Raw genomic sequence first — 22,025 nt, forward strand, 5'->3', positions numbered from 1 at the left:
AGGCTGAGAGTTGTTCAAGCTGGAGAAGGAAAGGCTCCAGGGAGATATTATAACACCTTCTAGTACCTAAAGGACCTACAAGAAAGCCACGGAGGAACTTTTTACAAGGATATGTAGCAACAGGACAAGAAGAAATGGCTTCAAGCTGAAAGAGGGGAGATCTAGCTAAGATATAAGGAAGAAGTTCTTCGCTGTGAGGCTGGTGAGGCACTAAAACAGGGTGCCAAAGAGGTTGTGGATGTCCCATCCCTGGAAGTGTTCAAGGTTGGGTTGGATGGGACTTTGAGCAACCAGGTCTCATGGAAGGTGTTCCTGCACATGACAGGGGCTTGGAACTTGATGATCTTTAAGGTCCCTTCCAACACAAACCATGTGATGATTCTGTGAGAAAAAGAAGCAAGCATATGCATGTGAATATATGTATATGTGTCTTTTACCACCACCCATTTCTTGTCACCATTTATTCTTCATGTCTGTGCTTTAAGAGATGACTGACTCCTGTGTTCATGACGCATGACTGTCTCAGGGTGCAAAGCAGTCTCCAAGCCTGATCATAATTGAGAAAAAAGACTCAAAATAAACAGGTACACACACACACACAGAGGTGCAACACTCAAAATAAACAGGTACATACACACACAGGTGCAACACTCAATACAGCTTGACAGCATTCAGTTTAAGCAGGGAAGACCCTGAGGACAGGCTGTAATCAACCTGACAGATGCAATGGGCCTTCTAGAACATCATGCCTTCATACAAGTTCTGCTCTAGTACACTCTTCAAGAGTACAACAAGTGTAAAAGGTGACACAATCTAGTCCACAAGATCAGGATACACCATATCTAGCAATAGTAGCTTCATTTATTTAAATCTAATTCATGTTTTATGGAAAATTGAGCTAAAGTCAGTAAGACAAACTATAAAATTTGGATTTCATTCACATACATGTTTTCATTTGTTCATATCAACTAGTCACATATCCATGTCACTTTGTAGGAAGCCAATTTGATGAAAAAGTTGAACTTTGAGGTTTGATTTGTTACTAATACAAAAGTAAATGCTGTACTTGTTTATTCCTCCAGTCTAGATTCTCCCCCTATTTGTAAGCCTCGTTGACAAAACCAACAAAAATGTAGAGAAAAACCTTTAATTTGAGAAGGGATGTTGAATCTCCTACAGTTTTTTTCATCTTACCTTCACAGCTTCATATTCAGTCAAACCATTAATGTAAGTGGAGAACAAGAAGCACAAGCTACTACTGGTTCTCATTCAGGTGAATTCTAGTTAGACCCGACTTGATACCAACTACACACTTCTAACACGAGAACAGAAAAGCTGCCAGGTTTGATACACTGAAATCCAGACTGCTAAAAAACTCACATGCAGACCCTTGTTTAGGCACATGGAGCACACCACTGCTTTACAAAGGAGATAAAAGGAAGAGCTTTACACATTCTATGTGTGTGGGCACTTCTGCCACTTTCTAGGACACTGGGCACTCTGACCTCCAGAAGTACTCTCAGTTGCTATGAAAATTCTGGAAAAGTTGTTACGCATATTCATATATGACAAAGGATCAGGCTGAGTGGTATAGGACAACTATTACCACATAAAAGAAAAATTTGCAACCAATCTCTCTTTAGTCTGTGGGATACTTAGATAATACTTTTTTTTTTCTCTCCCCCAGTCCCAATGAAATACAATCAAGAAACACTTGGATGGCTTTTATCAGTCCATGGCTTTTCAGAAATTTATCTTCTCTTCTCATATGGCAGTCTAGTATCTAAATCCAGGAAACAATCAAAATGACAAGGCTGGATAAAAAAAAAGAAAAAAATCCCTTTGTAATACTCTCAGACAGGAGCCTGAATCTCCTTAATGGCCAAACATAAGAGGAGGTTGGTCTGTGACAGTAAGTTCCAGAACCAGTACCATGCTGAGCAGGAAGCTCCTCAAAGGTAGAACACAAAATGTGAAGCTGCCTGGAGTCAACCATGAACTGCTGACTACTGAAGCATGCCTGCAAGAATACCCTTCTCCCTTGAGACATGCCACCCGAAGTCCTCACCTGAACACAGGCATTTTTGTCCTTTCTTGGAGGGATACTGTTTTCTTTTAAAACGTATCAGGAAACGGGGTCATGTTCCCCTTTATACAATAGCCTAATGGCTTGAACACTTGTTCAGGAAACAGGAAAAGTAGGCTCCTTTCCTTGCTCTGTCAGAGGGGATTCTTCTGCCTCACTGGGCAATGTCCTACCCCTTAGCTATAAGCTGTTATGTGGAAGACTGCACTCCCAACCTACCTGTTTAAGCTGACCCCCTCACTACCAATAACAAAATTTGGAGATGGTAAAGATTCTTGCCTACTTGCCAATATCTTGCCTGTCTCCAGACCTTTTCATATACATTAAAGAGGCATAAGATCAAACACAGAAGGAGATTTAATCATAAAGCAGCAAAGCAATGGTTTCCAGCATCATAGCTGTTAACTTCAGTCACCTGAATTTGACTTTAAGTGAAGTCTTCAGATCCAGTCTAAAGTATACTGCTTTAGACAGGTCCACAAAGCCATACATAGGCTAAAGTATCCAGCAAGACAAAACTGCCTATGGAGATTGTTCAATTAATTAAATGTGAAGAAAAAGTAATGAGGGGCATCAGCTAAAGTTGATCCATTGAACTCACTTCAAATATTATTCTAATAAAAGCAATAAAGCTGATTAACACATTCTCTGGGAATTTAGAAATGTGCTAGCAAATATTCTCTGAAATCTATACTGGCAAGTAAATTAATCTCCCAGAAACAGCTCAGTGATTTTACCCAATCCTGTGGAATTTATTATAACTCAGTGAACCAAAAAAACCTCTGAGGAAGAAACTGCAAGCTGAGTTCAGGAGATTTTCAAAACAAAATAACATTTTTAAGGAAGATAAAGGAATCTTGCTGGATTAAATATTCTAATCGAGTAGAAATCTACACAGTATTAAGGCCAGAAAGCTTGAATTATTTACACAGTTCCCAGCCAAATCCTCTTCATGTACTACAACATACAGTCCCAACGCTTGTGTACCTGCATGTGAAATGTGTATCCCTACCATTTTGCTGACCACAATATAAAAATTAAAAACCAAAAGCTGAGTTTAGTGTTGGAGGGGTGCGTTTGGGTTTTTTTTTTTTGCAGGGGGGACTGGGGGGGGGTAAGTTTTCTAGGACAGACTTCAGTTTTGTGGTATAAGTCCAAAAATGCATTTGATTTCTTTTTGCCAAGTCCTTGGCAAAGGGACCACCTGACTGCAGATAAGAAAGGAGATACTGTTTTTTTCCTGCACTCAGATTTTTTTCCATTTTTTTCTGTTTGCTTTTGTTATGAATGCAAACTATGGGGTTTAACAGTGTCCCTCACAATAACAAATCTTCATATACTGTGGTGTCTGACTGACCACTGCGAGCCAGATCAGTCATCTTCATCCTCTGGCTTCTGCATCCAGCTCCCTGGCCCAAGACCATAAATCCATCGATAACTTCCACCTCAGCTACAACAAAACAGTTTGTTAAGTGCAAGGGGATCAATAAATCAGACCTTAAGCTCAGTCCACTACTATTTCAAGTTAATTACAAAGGGATTATTTTCCTTTAGCCCAGTACCTAAAGAAAATAATAATGCTTAGATGAACCAATTATTCAGGTTCAGTTCCCTCTTCGTGTTACACAGGAGTGGGACTGAACCAATTTTAAACAGAGTTCCAATCGATATGATGCCTCATTGCAGCAGGAAACACCAGCCATTCAGATGCCTGAGAAAAATCCCCTACAAAATGAACATAGGAGCAATATAAACACATGTGGATGCAAAGGGGATTTTGAAATATTCTTTAACTGTGTTTATGAATCCCACAAAGCTGCTCTGTATCAGGAGAGGGGGAGGAGAAAGCACAGAAATATTAATCAGTTACTTATCTTCTGACATGTTCTGGATCAACATCTGGTGCATATGCAAGTGATGAAGTATGGCATTTGCCACAAAAGCTTATTTAATCTTCTCTTCCCAAATTGGGCAGGGAAAATTAGCACTCTTAAAAATTAAGTTTCCAGATCGGTTTTTTTTCTTGAAAATAAATTGCCAACATTGTATAGGCTGTCTGTTCTATTTTGGAAAATGTTTTTTGTCTGAGAAAACACTGATCTTAAGTAGATTATCTATGGGCTGTTTCCTAACGCTTTTTGTCTCTCCTGCAGTATCTTACTGCCAGGGTTTAGTAGACAAGTATAGTCTAGGTTCAGCTGGTTTATTTCTCCTTCTATTGGTTCAAACTGAGATAGCTCACACATCTGTTTTATTTCTGAAAGCACTGCATAGGAAAAGTGTCCAGCTCATTCTAATCAAGCATAAACTTTCCTATAAATAACTAAAGACCTAACGAAACAATTGTTTGGAGGAAATGAAAGTGTGTTTAGAAACTCAAATTCCTCTATACTATATGCCTGAGCTGTTCCAGTTTGAATGTCTTCCTGACAGCATGGATCAGTTGCTCTAAGATGCTGTCCCTGGAGTCAGCAAACTGAAACTATAGCAGGAAATCCAGGTATTAACATCATACTATGTGCTAATTATAAACCATCATTTCATATTCTGACATTATTCTCTTCTAACCTCTTTTAACTAAATCGTGTATTTGCTTTCTAATCATAGTTTGACAGCAGAGAGTGTCTGACATAAGACAGTGAAGTGATCTTTTAATAAGACAGCAGTTCAAAGATTGCAGCTTTAACGCATAGTTAATGACCTTAGTTTGATTTGCTGTTCCACAAAGAAGTAGTAGAATTTCTGAAAAAAGAAGAAAAGTTTAAATCACATAAAAAGCTTCAAGTTCCTGACTTGTGTTCCGGTTTCAGCTTCTTACTTGAAGTTAGATGTTAGCCATTTTAACCAGTTTTGCAAAATTTCTTTCCTATAGCTACAGCCTCTGCAAGCATTATTAAATATTTTCCACCTTCTAACTTTGCATTTTCAGACATCATGTGTGCAAACATACACTTTTAAATGGATGGACACTTGAACTCATTTTGTATGCAAACTTTGTTACTTTGCCTTTTTTTTCTCTAAAAATATAGAGGTATTCTACCACATCTCTCAGCTCTCTCATAAGAGGATTTTATTAAAAAATTGCAACAGTTTTTCATTTTTAATTCATTAAATTTTAGCTAAAAGGTGACAGAGACTCCATGAAAAAGCTTTTTAGTCTACTCTTTAGTGGTAAAAATAAGATTTATTTTTTTAACAGCAGTATCTGTAGTTCTTTCCCTGCTCCAGCTAGAGAAGAAAACGACTAAGGCAATAGTCCTTTCCTTGCGGGCTCACTAACATGAAGAACAGTGTGGACTACTGTTACTTTTTGAAATGTTTGAAATAACCATTGTGTATCCTGGCACTAGACAACTTTAGAGTTGCCAAGACTTGCCATTTATTTTATCTTAATAAATAATCAATAAGCCAAATCTTGATTCCTGGCAGCTGATAATTTAGGATTACATTTTTAATTTCCAGCTGCTGTCTTTTGTCTATCTGGTTGTTATTTTTCATTATTGTTTGCTCTTTTCTTTCTGTGACAGCAAATCCTTCAGATATGATTACCAATTCAGCGATTTGCCTGTTTGCTGAATAAGATCTTTTGCTATTGATTACCACAACAGCTAAATCGCACACAGAAATATCACTGGTCAAAAAGCCAGCTACTCTGCTACTGAACAAGATGCTCAGCAGATCTGAGGAAAATCTATCTAAAATAGACAAAAAATGGTTTTAAGGCTTAAGTGTGTTCTATGAAATACATTAGTCACCTAGGTAGGAGAGGCTTTGCAAATAACTGACTGCAGTTGAGCAGACAGTTAACAGAAGCGAGGAGGCTGGGAAAATACAAACCTGTACATCGTAAGTCCCATTTAATAAGACAGGCCTCTGGGAATTGATGTCCTGCAGCACCCCTGAAAGCACAGTGCGGTTGACTTTCTGGAAGTCTTTGGAGTGGCTGAACTGCACCATGTTGTGGAGAGCCAAAATTTTAGTGTCGAGCTCAGCATCCTGCCTGGTGCGGTTGTGCAGTCCTAGGTGGTACTTGCGGAAGTGTTTGATGAGATCTGTGGGGTCGTTCCCATAGTAACCGTATCCACAGATGTTGCATTTGAAGTCCTGAAGCTCTGGAGACAGAGGCGCCGTATCTGGGTTATCATTTACCAACAAATCTGCTTTTGATTTGTTCAGCCTTAAACCCCCATCTGAAGGCACTTGTGGGTTTTTTGAGGCCATGGGGACCGGGCTTGAGCCTTGGCCATCAGTTTGACCACTTTGCACTTGCACTGTTTCATCTGAAGCTTTTGGCGACATCTGATGCTCCTCATTTGTCTCCGCTGCATCTCCTGACGGGGTACAGACCACATCTTGGGTGTCATCTGCATCTGATTTTTGAGGAGACTTCAAGGGCTCACAGATTCCCCCAGCAGCTGGAGATGAGAAAGCCGGCGTATTTCTGTCTGTCACCTCATCATGAGGGAAGGATGGAACATTTCCTCCCTTATTGTGGCTTTCATAATTGAAGCCAGCCTTTTCACTCAGCACTGAGCTTTTCAAGTCCTTTTTAATGCTGGAAGATGGCTCTTGGACATGCGTGCAAAGCTCCTCCTTGTTATTTAACTCTGCCGCATCACCCTGGTCAGTGTTTTCTTGCATCTGCTCTACGGAAAATTCTTTTTTCCTTCCAGACTCTTCACTTTCAGTACCTGTAGACTCAAGGGTCTGTACCTCACCTTCACTAGCAACGTTTCTTAGAGGGGGGTTCTTTTTCCGGACCATATCTACCACAGAATAAGAAAGGAAAAAAAAGAAAAAAAGCAAAAAACCCTATAGAATTATTCCAGATACATAACAGATTATAAACTCAGCACTTTTATAAACCCAGCATTCTGAACTATACGAATACATCAACTTTTACAAAAATTTTTTTAAAGCAGATTTTTAGACTATGCAGAAAAACAGAATTTTACACTTAAAAAAATGATCACGCTGACACTGAACTTAACTAAAAAGAGAATGTAAAAGCCTACAAAAACACTACCATCAGAGTGAGTGAATTGCAAGTTTCATTATCTTTGGGAAGATAATACTCCGGCAGATGTAATTTGAAATGAACTCTCCTGTTTAAATCATTTCAAAGAAAATAAGGGGAAAAATAAACTTTTGCATGCTAATGTTCACACACTGTACAACTACATATAATGTAGTTTTGCAAAATATACCTTCTAAGATATAATCAGAAGAACTTAAAGAAGTTAACTAATAAGGAAACAGATTTAGAAGAGTAACTTGAGTTTTCAGAGAAAGACGTTTTCCTAAGCAGGTATCAGTTTCTCTACAGCAAAGGCTCCCCCTCCTACTGCCCATAAACTTCAAAAAGGATTATACAGATATTCTAGAACCTGGTCCCACAGTCCATTATTCATGTAATTAGTTCTATTTTCCAAACAAAGAGAAACTAACTTTATTAGGAAGCCCGTTCTCAATAAAATTTTACAGGCCTGGATCCAGACATTTGACATTGTTTTGTGGCTGAGTCAGGATCTACCCTGAAAACACCTGGAATCCACATGGATCTAAATAACTGAACCTTCCTCCTCTCAGTCCTCCTTGCAAGACATAACCACTGTTGCTAAATCTGCAAGTATACTTTCAGGATCCGTTTAAGAAAGCTGAGATAAGACAATAATAAAGATCAGAGAGAAAGAAGAGGCCTGCCACCAGTGAGTTAGCTGCTAGATGAACAGGGGAGATTATGAAAGAACAAGTAATCAGACTAGGCAGGTACTAAGCCAAATTCCTCATCCACTATATATCTTCACCTTCACTGACTTAGTAAGAGAAAATACATACATGAAACTTTCCTGCTCTCTCCACTGTATAGTTCTGGATTTGATATTCATCACCAGCTGGTCTGACCCATTTGTGTTCACATGCTAGCTATGGGCAGGAGACAGATGTGCTACAACTTTTTCTATGCTCTTATCTCTGCCAACAATGGATGTGTCTCTCTGCCAGACTGCGTGTGGTCGGGTGGCAGCAGCCTGCAGTACCACACATGAGATGCAAGCTACAGACTCAGGCCTGAGCCCCTGTTCCCAGGCCAACCACAGCCGAAGGCCTACAGAGCCACTGGAGAGACATATTGATCTCCAAAGGGAGAACGGCCTGGCGAGTCTGGAGCGCCACTGATGCACTCCAAATGGTGCTGTGTCCAGACCTTTAAAAGCCACAGATGATCCTCTCAAAACAGTACTTTGAGAAGTAGGGCTAGAGACAAGAGGTAAAAAATAAAATAACAGGCATCCGTACATCCTCTTATTTACATCTGCTCCACATGAAAGGGCACTGTATGCTATGTTGATAAAAACAGACAACTTCTTAGGGGAAGTGTTCAACTTGTGTCTTGGGCTGACTCTGTTGTCTTTGTGGTTGAGCTGATCCACAGGCAGCATGGGCTACAGCAAGATGGCTTTCATACAGAATGCCAGCTCGTGTTACAGAAATTTTGACACTCCGTGTGGTCTTAATAGGTTTCTTAAATGCCTACTGTGATTCCTTACTGTAGAAGACACACATGCTTGGGAACCAAGTGTCTCCTCTTTAATGTCAACCACACCTACCAGCATATGTATGCACTGAATTCTACTTTTTTTTTTTTTCTTTTCTTTCCCCAATAACTTCTGAACCATGAAGTCACTCAGAACTAAGAGAAAAGAAATATTTCCTGTTGTGGTAAGAGAACAGATTCAGCCTACTAAAAAAACATGTGCATGTATATAATTCAAAGTATAAAGATAGTCCTCAGCCTTTTAACGTTACTGCTTCTTTGTGGGACTTTGTGAATGCTCTTGGTTAACACTCACTAAAAATATTTGTGAGCATCTCTGGTAGGTGTTCAGCTAAGTCTGTATTTTTCCCCTGGTTACACATTCCAAATCATTTTTAAAATAACTCCTGTTTAAATGCAGTTCATGGCAGAGAACAGAGAAAGGAGTCCTCACTGCACAGTAAAGAAAAATCAGAAATGGCAGAAAAATATACATCAGGACTGTACCTCAGTCAAAGTTAAACAAAACTAAATGCAATATTTTAAAATGTTTTTGTTACGGATATTTTTGGCAGATAAAGAAAGTTTTGAGATTTTCTATCTTCATGGCAACTGACAGAAGGGAGTCAAAGAAAAGGACAGAAAAAAAATCCTTATAAAACAAAGCAAAGAAAAATGTGAACTGTATACAAGCTAACTAGACAGTACTAGAGATCTAGATACTTTGTTTCAAATTTTCCTGATATATCTGTGAGTGTGTGTGTGTTAAGGGAGGGAGGGGAAAAACCCATTTCCACCTAATAGAGCTTTTTCATGCAGTATGCTACACTTGGAAAAAGAAAGGAAACAAGATAACATTGATTTAAATACTAAAACTTTGTTAACTTGGATTTAAAGGTATTTTCCCCTCTTTTTTTCTCTTAGCTTTTGAAAGATCATCTTTCATTTATTTGATTGATATCCAACCAAGAGGAAGGTAAGAAAAGACACTGTTGCTAAAATTCATCCACTATCATATTTCAGAGACATATTATGTAAATAAAGCTACATTTGCAATACTCCTAAATCGAAGAGACCATTCCCTAACAAGTCATAAGTTAGATACAGAAAGAATATAGCCACTCTGAAATTATTATCTCTAAGACAAATAACAGATTGCACAATGTTTTATTGTGTGCCAAGAACGTTTTCAGTTAACAATTTCACTTGAAAAAATGGATCACATACTTGTAAAATCATACCCAGCATTGACTTCATAAGGCATGTGGCTTTAGAGTGCTTTTTACAATTATTAATTCTATTAGTCAACTAGCAGGCGGGCTAATGCAATTGTCTTAGAAGATGCACGGAAGACACAGAAGACATTTTGAGGGCTGATCTGTATATCTGCAAAACAAAACAAAAAAAAGGTTTTCCTTCCTAAATGATGCATTCAAAATATGGTTTTTACTTACAAAAACATTATTATGCCTATTGTACATTTGCATGCATCTATTAGTGGGCATGAAGAGTGTCTACTATTCTCTACTTCCATCAAGTATGAGAAATCCAATAGGTGCCTTCTCCTCAGACACACGTGTCCTTGCACGTATACACACACATACACACAAAGACAGACAAAAATTATATAAGAGGTGATATTTACAAAAAAAAAAAAAAAAAACCAAATAACCCAAGTTTAAAAGAAGTTTAAAGTTAGTGTTGAAAATGAGCTGGATAAATGCTGTAGAAAATATAAGTGCCTTAAAAATTCACATATATTAAGAGATACTGTGCATCCTAATGGGACTGGCTTAACAAGATAGAATGGAATACAAATAACTGGTTCACATCCAGGTTCTGCCATCAGCAATTGAAAGTTATCATCTGCTGGCTGCCTCATGTGCCACTTGAAATAAATTCTGTGGTATCACTTTTGTTGTTAGTGGGCAATTTCCCACATCTCAAAGACGCTGTCGCAACAACAAGCATGTTTGTTGGGTGTTAGTGAAGAGGCTGGGTCATGTACAGCCATTGGGACTGAACTACCTCTTCATGACTGGAAATGGTGATCTTCCTAAAATAAAAGAATTACTAACCCTGAAATGAATGAAAAGACTTTCAAGCTGAGGGAAACCTGGACAAGGCCCACACTGCAGAACTTGTCTATGAGCTCCATAATTCAGGATTGACTTTCTTATTTTTGTTACATGTAAATTACCTTTAAACCATGTGGGGTTTTTTACCTGATATGATCACTCTCAGCTATTTTCAAGTAGAAATCACATTAACAGCTATATATAGTTTCCCTCAAAACTGGATAGGGCTGATGTACACGATTCATGCATCTGCAAGATGCAGATTTTTCTGCTCAATAATCACTCCCTTCAGTTTACCCCGGAAGCATAAAGTGAAAACTTGTGCTAAAATCAGTTTATAATTCAGGATAACAAATTAGCACACTGACTACTGTACTTCTTTTTAAAAAGAAAAAAAAAAAAAAGCAGATTCTGATAATCAATAGTTTCTTATGTGTGGTGAAGGTAACGGCTAATTACCTGCTGATCATCAGCTCCTGCAACGGGTCACTGTTGCTGCTCATTATATTTATTGAACATGATGACTTGTCATTAAAGCCTATTGCAACAGCATAGTTGTTTCCTTGTGCTTGCACTGCAGGTTTAGGTCAGATCTTAGTCATATGCTTTTTTTAACAGAATAATACATCTAGAAAGATGTCTGAATTTTGTGAGATGACACTGACTAATATCTGTACAAGTAGCTGCACAAGCAGATGAAGAGCAAACTGAATCAAAGGTCTATGAAGACTGTGATATTATCACTCAATATGCTGCAGCAACAAAAAATTAATGAAAATATGTATTTGTATTCAACAGGCTCAAGTAAGACCTCTTTGTTAAGGCAAAGTAAAATTAATACTTTTACACTCATATATATTACACACCCACGCAGAGACATAATACTCATACGGTGCTTAAACATCAATCATTTTGCCAGAATAATGCAGCAAAAAATCATTAACTTTCAGTGTCTCAGCTTAATATATGTCTAATACTTACCTATCTCACAGGAGTGTTGTGAGGCTTAATTAATTAGTGACTGTAAAGCACTTTGTGATCCTCTAATGAAAGGTGCTACATAGCACAAAGTATTATTAAAATCATTAGGACCACAAAAAAGCCCTGTGGAATTTCAGCCTACACTGTCTGTTGGGGTTGGGAGTGATCTTATTATTAAAAGGAGACCGTCAGACTAATTTTCATAATTTTTTCATGATTTTTTTTTCCCCCCTTTGCTGTTGAGATAGGACGTTAGCAACTAGAAATTTAATCTTATCATCTTAATAACATATACTCATGTAGTTTGTTACTGCAGGGCTAAAGAAGAGAACAGAGCTTTTGGCACTCATCTTGCTTTCCCTTTTAAGAAAAAAAAAAAAAAATGAGAGACATATTTTGACACCTTCCCACACTCCACCCCACCAGGACAGGCGATCGTGTGAGATCGCAGGATACTCGCTATAGCCGCATGGGAAAATAATGCTGTGGTTTTCATTTCTCTGTCTTTCAGGAAAAAAAAAGAAAGAAACCAAAAAACAAGGCACAAAACAAAACCCAGCTCATTACACATAAATAGGCTACAAAGACTGTCTGCTGTGCTTTATATAAAAAAAAACCCTTAAGTGATCAAAGTGTCGGCTTCTATCAAACACATAAAGTCCTAACCGATCCTGAGCCTTCTCCCCACTCTCCATATAACAATCGAGCAGCTGTGAGGCATGCAAGCTCTGAAGCCAGAAAGCTCCTGTGTTGAGAGAGTGAGTTTCTGGGAATGCATCTCCACGGCAGACTCTGTCCCCGGGGAGCCCTGGGCACCCAGCCCTCCACCACAGCCTGTCCTGCCAGGCTGGCCCAGACCTGCACTGGGCACAACCAGCAAACTAACAATATAACCACGACAACCCACAGTTCAAAGGCCTGTATGTTTTCTAATTTAAACATTTTCAAAAAATACTACTACCAATAATAATCTGTAAATACACTGAAAACTCCAAGTGAAATTGCTGCCTTCACTGAAAAATAGATTATGGTAGATGCAAACTACCCTCAGACTCAGAGTTACAGGACTGGTTAAAGCTCCCATCTTTCCACCTTCCCTCGTGGATATTTGAACAGTGAAATGATAGAAAAGAGACGTACGTGTACAGCTTCTGGCCAGAGACCATATCACACACCATGCTTCTTTCCCAGCTTTTCTTGTGGTTCTCACGGCAAGCCTGCCTGAAAACAACCAGTAGCTGGTCCTAACCTTTCTCTGCTGAGAATAGAAGGGAAGAACAATACCAAGGAACTCAAGAACCAGGCCCTAAACCATGGAAGAGCAGAATATGTTCAATGACAAGCAACTCTTCAAATACACCAGACAAGATGGGACATCATAGCTGTAAGCAAGTAACAAACTAATTCCAAAAGACTTGTTAAAGATATACAGGTTTTTCTACTAGCCCTAAAACTGCATGGCTGCACTTTCCTGCCTGAGATTGTTTAGAGTAAAACATGCCTCGTATCAGTGAAATCTGACAGGATCAGAGACTTCATTTGGTCAAAATGTATCTGCTTGATATTCTACACTCTGGACGCTCCTCTGAAATTACGATACCTTCATAAATACAAGAAAACCATGCCTGGTATGCCACACTAGCACTGCAATGTTATAGCAAAACACTGTTGCTTTTCAGCTCCTCTCTTCCTCTAACGCATTTAAAGACTCTTCAGTTTTGTCCCTGATCAATGACTTGTCAAAAACTTTTTCCAATTTTTGTTCCCCTAAAGTCTACAATAAATAGACAACTGAAAAAAATGGTGGTCTGTTCAAGCATGCTCCTTCCCATTTACACTTAATTTCCCCAACACTGATCGTTCTCAAATCTCTAAAGGTGCATTTTTGGACATCTTAAATCCTGTTCGGCTACCTTCAAACACCTTCAAACAACTCTCATTAAATAAATCTCTTCATACACATCAAATTAACTCAGAATGATCTTTTTTATTATCATATACTTCAGACCACAGCACATATTAGTAGTCATCTTGCCACTAGAAAAAAATCTAATATTTTCTACAGGTATAAAACAAGACAGTTGGTGATTTCAAAGAGTTTACAAGTGGCTTTTCAAAATAGATTGTTTGAACCTACATCTAGATACTTATTTCATTTTAAGCTCACTACCAGGGTAATCATGCAGACACCTTCTGGATAAACTGAAGTCAAAAGGTGATTTGTCTAAAGAGGCAACACAGGGTAGAATATTATAGTATCTTGCAACCAAAATGGAGAACTTTGAAACTGCTTTTATTTAAGGGTGCCAGAGCACAGCAGTTTGCTGCTCTGCATTGCTTACTCGCTTGCTCCTACCAGACCACCTCTGCCATCCATCCAGGATGGGAGAGCCCAAGAAGACAAAGATTCACTTTGCTCTGGCTTCAAATCAAACATCTAAAAATACTCTGTAAACCTGACAACTTGTTAAACCTCAACGAAGCTTGTGAAATGGGAAAACTAATATCACTGCCATTTTAAGGATATATAAAATTATCTATGGACAAAAGTAAAAATTCCAAGTGTTCAAGGTGACAAACAAGCAAGGCTCTTAGCTAGTGACTGAACCTGGTTTCTCTTGATGTCCAGACCTACACGTTTCTCCTGTTTGTATTTCAGTAGAGAGAGCATTGCCCTAGCACTTGGCAAAAGGACAAGATCCTGTAATTTAATAAGGTACAGAAAGAGTACCTCATGGAAAAGTCTAAATGCTCCAATTTATCATGACAGATATGGAATACGCTGACATTTTATTTGTATGTAAATTAGTCTCCTAAACAGCTTAAAAAGGCCACACTTTCAGAGAATACTGTGGCTTTGCTTCTCTCTTCTGTCTTTATCTAAACTCAGCTTTGTGTATTAGAAGTAGTTTAATTTTTATATATTGATGCTGTTTTCCATGCTCCCCAATCCGTTGTTACTGTACTGAAGTAAGAATCCAGCCTGATTTGCCTACTGCAATAAAACAACTGACTTCTGCCAGGATTGACACCTCCTACAAGAGCCCTGCTGTCCTCACTGAATCTTCTCATTATTCTATTAATTTGCTGTCATCACACTTTATAGGATTGTAGAACATTCCCTAATAAACAAGACCAGAGGTCCATTTCATCTGGTGTTCTGCCTTGGAGAGTGGCCAACACCAGATCCTTCAAAGAAGGTTCAGCTGCTTTTGGATAGATACAAAATCACCCACCTCTGAAAAATAAGTTACTCCTAACCTTCAAAACTTAGTGTTTTACTTTCTGAAGAGTAAGAGAGTTTATAGCCCTTAATTATCCCTTGTGTTCTACAATTTGTTGTTAAATAAGTCTGTATATCCCCACTTCCAATAAAAGTGTTCAATATATATGTGAACATTATGACGGTCCTGGTATCGGTGATGTCTTGTAGCTTGCACTTTCCAATCTAATTATGAACTAAAAAAGAGGAAATATTTTAAGCACTTTGAAATTTCTTCATGTCAATGGAGTTTCCCTTCGATCTTGTACTAGCAAGAAAAAAAGATCCTCTAGAGTGTGGGCAAATGTATCACATCCCCCTCTGTTCATCCTGTCTTTAGAGTAAACAACCACTGTTTTTCCAAGCTCTTCTAGTATGTATGGCAATACCATAAGTTTCACTTTTCAGCCCAAGTAAAGTCAATGTTCCTTGTAATCCAAATGTCCTTTGAAGTCAATGGGAATTCAAAGTTTGTAAATGACTCAGAACTGAATCTGACTTGAATGTACTGGCAGAGGCAAGCACAGTGCTACCTTGAGACGAAGAGCAGGAATAAAGGTGACCTCCTGGCTCCTAGGCAAGAGCAATCAAGTATGGATACAAGAAGTGACTCATTCGTTCTTTTGCTTTACAAATACAGTGAACTGATCATATTTCCTTTGAAGCTTACAGCAAAAGCCCCACCGACTTTGAGAAAAGCAAGACTGAGATGTACTGTTGCTTTCTGCAAGGTGAGGCCTGCAATATGAGAAAAAGACATTAGTTTCTTTGCACAAAACTTTAGTCAAATGGAACCAAAAATTATTTAGGAGAAGCAAATGGAAGGAAGAAACAGGATGTTTTTGACGAGCATTACAGAAAAGTTAGTATTATTTTTTCCAAGTAGAGGCAAAAAACACCCCAAAAAACCTCACATTTGAAATGGGGTTGAAATTTCTGCTGGATCAAAAATAAAAAGTGGGAAGAAAGCAGAAGTCTACAGTCTGGATCTGAAACAGCAATATTAAATCATCACCGGAGAGGGCATTATTGTAGCACTTTTCCAGACAGACTAGAACCAAGAAGAACATGAGTTTGCAAAAATGTCCTTTTTTTTTTTTTTTAAAGAAAAAAATTGGCAAGAATTTCCAGACACAAGTTACATAGGTAAGAGAGGGCAACCAAGGGCAACAGGAGTTGAGCCCATGTACATCAAAGCAGACTTTGGCTTTGGGTACCTATCCAAACTGAGCCTTCAAAGGTTCTGATGTTGTCCTATTGTTTAACTTGAATCTTGTCTAAGCTTGCTCAGGAGAACCCACATTCAGAACTATGGGAGAAGGTAAAAAGAACACACATTTTCCAAACTGTGATTTCAAAACAAAACAAAAAAATGTAAATCTACATGCTGCAGGGTAATACTGGTAAGCGTGGCTAGCTATTGTTGCTCCATGCCTTTCAATTTCCATATATTAGCATTCATTGCTGACATTATTAAATCCAAAGCTATTTGGATGCTTTGATCAGCAAATTGAATCTTGAGTCTATATGTGATGTACCTATAGTCACATAAAGTTTACAAAACTATTATATTTCCCTACTCTAACTCTTCCCCCCACATGCTGTGAGTTTCCATATATCCCACAGCCATACATTCCAAACACAGACTATTTTATTTAGTAACATATTCAAGAATTTAGATAAAAAGAGAAGCAATGGAAAATGTTTGGCAATCTCTATATAAACAGTTTCTGTACATTTGGGTTGAATCATCCAGCCAGCTCTCATCTTGATGAGCCTGTGACAGATAAAACTTTCATCACCAATATGCCCTCTTGACTTGGATGTCAGGATATGGAGGGATCTATATTACAAAAACCTCTTATACACTTTATGGCTATCACAAAAATTAAAATCACATTAAATATAAGCAAGTCAGAATTTTGGCACTGATTTTCCACTCAGCACAAATAACCCCACTCTCCATTGTGAATGGGGGAGAAACAACAGCAGTGGCAACCACAACAAAAGAGTGGATTGTGTGTTCCCTACACAAAACAGAAAGCTGTGCCTATTCAAGAAATCTTGGCCATTTGTCAGAAATTAGAGAACTGATGTTGGAGCCCAGTATTAGCTCCAGCCCAAGCAGTGGTGAATTACCTTGCCTTTGGAGTCATCCCTATTAACTACGAAAGACTCTCTGTTGCAGCTCATATCATATGGCCCTCATGCAGATTCAGAAACATTGAGCTACTTTCTTAAAACAAAACAAAGTAAAACCAGGGAGGGACAGGGAGGAAGGGGGGAGACCAAAGTGAATGCAAAGGGATTGACTGTGAGTGGTTTGTCTATTATTTGCTTTTTTAATCTCTTATTTATGTTTCTTTTTAAGATGAGAAATGAAGAGAAATGTCGATGAGAAAGTTACTCTTAAAATGCCCCCACCGTAAGGATTTGTTATGAAACTGCTTTGAAACAGAGAAGCATTTTTCAGATAGACAAAAGAACCAAATACATGTATTCACAGAGGAATATGATTTCTGTTTTACCCATTTCAATTCTGTTCGGACTCTACTGATGTGGCTTTGCAGCAGCTTCATGTATCGAACACTGACATTCCTTTAAAACTGGCAAAAGGTGCCAGCGTCAGTCTGTTGACGGCTGGATGAATATATATAGTGCAAATAATGCTGTTCTTGAATCAGTTTTTGCCCAACTCCCACATAAGCTTTCCATGGGAAAATCTGAGAATGCCTGCATAAGTGATTTTATGAATCTAGCTTTCAGCTTTTGATAGAAGATTTCTTACTCTACTGGCTTTGATTCTTTATTGCACAAAGGGGTAATGCCAAAAGCCCTCGCATTAGCCTCGACCATACAGACATCAGAAATTTACTTTAAACTTTGGCACTCCGACAGGATCATAAAACACATACTAAAAAGATTTAAACAATCATATTTTTTTTCTGAGAACTACATATGCAATTTCCACAAACACAAGGACAATGGAGGTTGCAGAATCCACACACTGAGATGTACAGACAGGCACTAAAACTATCCATAGGAGTTGAGCAGAAATCTGCAGTGAGCCAAGAACAAACTCAAGTGGACAGTCACTTTTCCGACTGAAGATACTTTTTAAAATGAGTTGGAAACTGTCTCTTTTCCATGAATAAGACATTTAAATGCTCCTTTTAAAAAAAACACTAGAAGAATTCCTCTGAAAAAAGTTACAGAGGTATAACCACAGATTACGTTAATACTGCCATTCTCAAAATCACCCTGTATGCAAGCAAGTCTTACCGCGTTGTTCCTGTCCTCCTCAGAGTTGCCTTCTTGACACCTCAGTTCCCAATCCAGTACATCATCAGTTTTAAGGAATATCCAGCAATGATGTAGGGCTGATCTGTTGCGCTGAGATATATCCCACAAAAAATGGAAAGCTTTTGCCGTGTTTTCACTTACAAAGAAATCAACTTATTAAAGCAACTTCTGGGTTCACTGGCATCTTGAAGTCTAAAATAAAAGTCCCAAAATTATTTGCAGAGGCTACAACAGCACGTTCTTTGAAGTAATGTTGCAACTTGTGCAAAGGAATTTGGGATGTACCTGAGATCTGAAGGTGCGGGCTACAAATTAACACAGCCAATTAGGTGGAGAAGCTGAGAGTCCAACACAGATGGGGCAAGATAACCACAACTGAATAAAAAGGACTGCCAAATGTATGCCAGTTGGCTGAGTATAGATCATGTCATCCTGCTCAGCTAGCTGCTGCCCAATCAATAATCTGTTGCTGTTTGCTCTCCTCATGCCAATCAATCTGAGCTAGGACTGCTTCTAATTTTCCAATATAGGAATAACTTCAGAAAATCCGCAATTGTTATTTCGAACAACGCAAGAGTTAAATGTTTCATCCACACATCAATGTGCTGATTCTTCCTAAAATGGGACTAGTCAAGAGTAAATAATTACTCCTGCAACAGTTTGATCTGATAAACCACACGACATAAGGCTGCAAAAGCAATCTTTGAACCATTAACAGTCAGGAGAGAATTCAGTTTCTAAAGTTACTTGATTAACTGATATAGAAAACAAAAACTGTGATAATTCTGTAGAGAATGTTTCACAGTAGATACAGATATTTTTGGGGGATTGATATTAGGTGTTAGCTACATATTTCTTATCGTTTAAATGTGGTACAACTGGATTTATGCTGCAAAGATGCCTTACTTTACAAAAAGACAGATTAAATCAGAGCCAATTAAATTTAAGCATCTCTTAAACAATTCTTTTGTTAAGCAATATGTATTGAAAGAGTAAGAATACATGGGAAGAATTAGAAATGATCTTCGTAACTTGTCAGTGGCTTTTCTTCTTGTGAGTAATGATAACAGCCCAAGATTACACAGATAAAATCTTTATGTCATAAAACATTAGTATAACTATTTGTATGTAGATAACAAGATGAGCGTATATATATGCATATATGACAAAGAGCACTGCAATAAACAGAACTCGTGTATTTGTGAAGTAGCTGATACTTGGGTCTTCTCCAGCATGAGGATCTATTGTTCAAACCAAACCCAGGCTCAAGTCTTCCTTCCTTTAAAAATAATTTTTTATATCATTGAATCCTACAACACCTTGATAGGCTTTGGCTCATTAATACCAAAAGAATTACTCTTTATGACTCCCAGATCGAAACCATTGATTTGATTTCCCATCCTATTACACAGCAAGTTGTTGCAGCTTTGGATCTCCCTTGAGTCTGAATGAAACACTTTCAACTACGTTCGTAATACTCGCTCTTCGTCCGCGCAAAGCAGAATCTACACATTGTTCCCATTTTGCCTGCTCACAAGATGGCATGCTTGTCTCACTTCAAGCCCACAAATAAGTCTGTATTATGCTCACAGCGTCAGGGATAATTAAAGGTTGGGCGCGGAGGTGGTAGCGCTGTCAGCAAGCACTGCAACACACTCCCACACCATGGATGGCACCAGCTGTGCTACAGGTATGCCCATGCCACGGCACCCACAACACTGCATATGCAGGACCTGCTGCTTCCCGCTTCCCAGGCTCCAACAGGGGAAGCAGTGGGGGCTTAGAAACTGAAAATCCCAGAAGAAAAAAATGTGGTTTCTTTAGTGCAAACTGACCTTTCTCTACCTAGAATGCTACTGGCATCTGCCCTAAAGGGTATGTGTGTAATTCAACACTATGCCATAATCTGGGTAACATACTTGATTAGACTCTAAAATTACTGAAAATTACCACCTCCCTTGCATCCTTCTAACAGCTTGACATGTCGATGCCTAATGTCTCATTATGTTTCGATTTGAATTATGACTGTAAATCACTGGAAACAGAGAAGAAGAATGAAACATGAGATTTGGCGGGGGGCTGGGGAATAACAGCATTAGAGAGACCGAATTTCACAAACATCTAGAAAATATTAAAATCACCAACAAAAGTATCATACAAAAACTCCAAAACAGCAAGTCTATAGCAGACAGTGGAATACACGTTCATAGAATCACAGAATGGTAGGGGTTGGAAGGGATCTTTAGAGATCATCTAGTCCAACCTCCCTGCAGAAGCAGGTTCACCTACATCAGGTCACTCAGGAACACATCCCAGCAGGTCTTGAAGACCTCCAAGGAAGGAGACTGCACAACCTCCCTGGGAAGCTCCATCATTCCCCACAGTAAAACATTTTCTTATGTTTAAATGGAACTTCTTGTGTTCCAGCTTCATCCCATTACCCCTTGTCCCGTTGATAGATACCATTGAAAAAAGGGATGTCCCAATCTCCTGACACTCACCATTTATATACTTATAAATAGTAATGAGATCTCCCCTCAGTCTCCTCTTCTCTAAACAGCCCCAGTTCCCACAGGCTTTCCTCATAAGGAAGATGCTCCAGTCCCCTGATCAATCTTCGTCGCCCTGCACTGGACTCTCTCCAGAATTTCCCTGTCCCTCTTGAGCTGAGGAGCCCAGAACTGGACACAGGACTCCAGATGAGGCCTCACCAGGGCAGAGTAGAGGGGGAGCAGAACGTCCCTCGACCTGCTGACCACACTGTTCTTGATGCATCCCAGGATGCCATTGGCCTTCTTGGCCATGAGGGCACATTGCTGGCTCATGGTTAAGTTTATTATCAACCAGGACTGCCATGTCTCTCTCTGCAGAGCTGCTCTTCAGCAGGTCAATCTCCAGTCTGTACTGTGCATGGGGTTGTTCCTCCACAAACATTACATACTGCAGACCCAGTGGTTCACTCATTACAGGTAGAGAGAGTTAGGACTTGTTTAGATTTAAAGAAACATCCTTTTTCTTTGAAGACAGGTGTGGGAAATAGAAACAAAAGGAACAATGTTGTACCTGTTGATTTCAATCATATCCACTATAAAAGCTCTGAGGAGAAAACATAAAAGATACCACTTTTTTTTTGCTATACTAAGAGTGTGCCAAGTCTTGAACTTTTGTTCATATGGCAAATGTACATACTCAATTGTACATATAGGTCCTTTGAGTTAACCTGTGTCCTCTACACCTGTAACCAGCTGCTAATCACTTTCTGCAAATCCTTACATTTTGTCCTGAATTCATAGCACCCCAAGTTATTTTGGTCCTCGGAGAGGGCAGAAAGGAAATATGTCTTAGGCTGCGCTGAAGCTGGCATGTGAACACTGTAACTGAGATTCAAGAAGTGAGAAATGTCAATGGTTTAGGCATCAAGATGAGCAAAAGGAAGACCATTGTGCAAGCTGACACCACCACAGCAACGTTGTGCAAGCTGGAAACAGTGAACCCACAAGAAAGCACTAGGCAGGGATTTCTTTTCACTGCCAGTTGAACTGTTTCCTGTAATTATAAGTATACAAAGGTTAAAGTGAGAAAATGATTAAAATACACAGATAGAAAATGAATTCCCAAAGGATACTTAAACGATTAATCAACAATAGTCTATCAGTATAAGATACTGTGGCAACACATCATTTCTGAAGCAGACACAGCCTGGAAGTTACTTGCTTTGCTACATGAGAAAAATCCAACGTCAGATCATGGGTACATCTAAACTGTGGGATACACTTCTGC

At 38.8% G+C, this 22,025-nt stretch overlaps 1 protein-coding gene across 6 annotated transcripts in view; it reads right to left on the reverse strand.

Moving 5' to 3' along the window:
• TRPS1 (transcriptional repressor GATA binding 1) overlaps positions 1–22,025 on the reverse strand; it is a 213,230-nt gene that overhangs the window by 163,104 nt on the left and 28,101 nt on the right. For 4 of the 6 annotated variants that reach the window (XM_061995563.1, XM_061995562.1, XM_061995558.1 and 1 more), the window contains exons 2-3: positions 9,849–10,007; positions 5,924–6,852 (exon numbers count right to left, since the gene is read on the reverse strand). In XM_061995563.1, coding sequence (XP_061851547.1) covers positions 5,924–6,852; positions 9,849–9,885 — 966 coding nt within the window. In that variant the 5' untranslated portion in view covers positions 9,886–10,007. The remainder of the gene's footprint in view (positions 1–5,923; positions 6,853–9,848; positions 10,008–22,025) is intronic. The other 2 variants (XM_061995560.1, XM_061995561.1) reach the window with 2 other exon arrangements.

The sequence above is a fragment of the Colius striatus genome, chromosome 4 (assembly GCF_028858725.1).
Source record: "Colius striatus isolate bColStr4 chromosome 4, bColStr4.1.hap1, whole genome shotgun sequence".
Taxonomy (NCBI): Eukaryota; Metazoa; Chordata; class Aves; order Coliiformes; family Coliidae; genus Colius; species Colius striatus.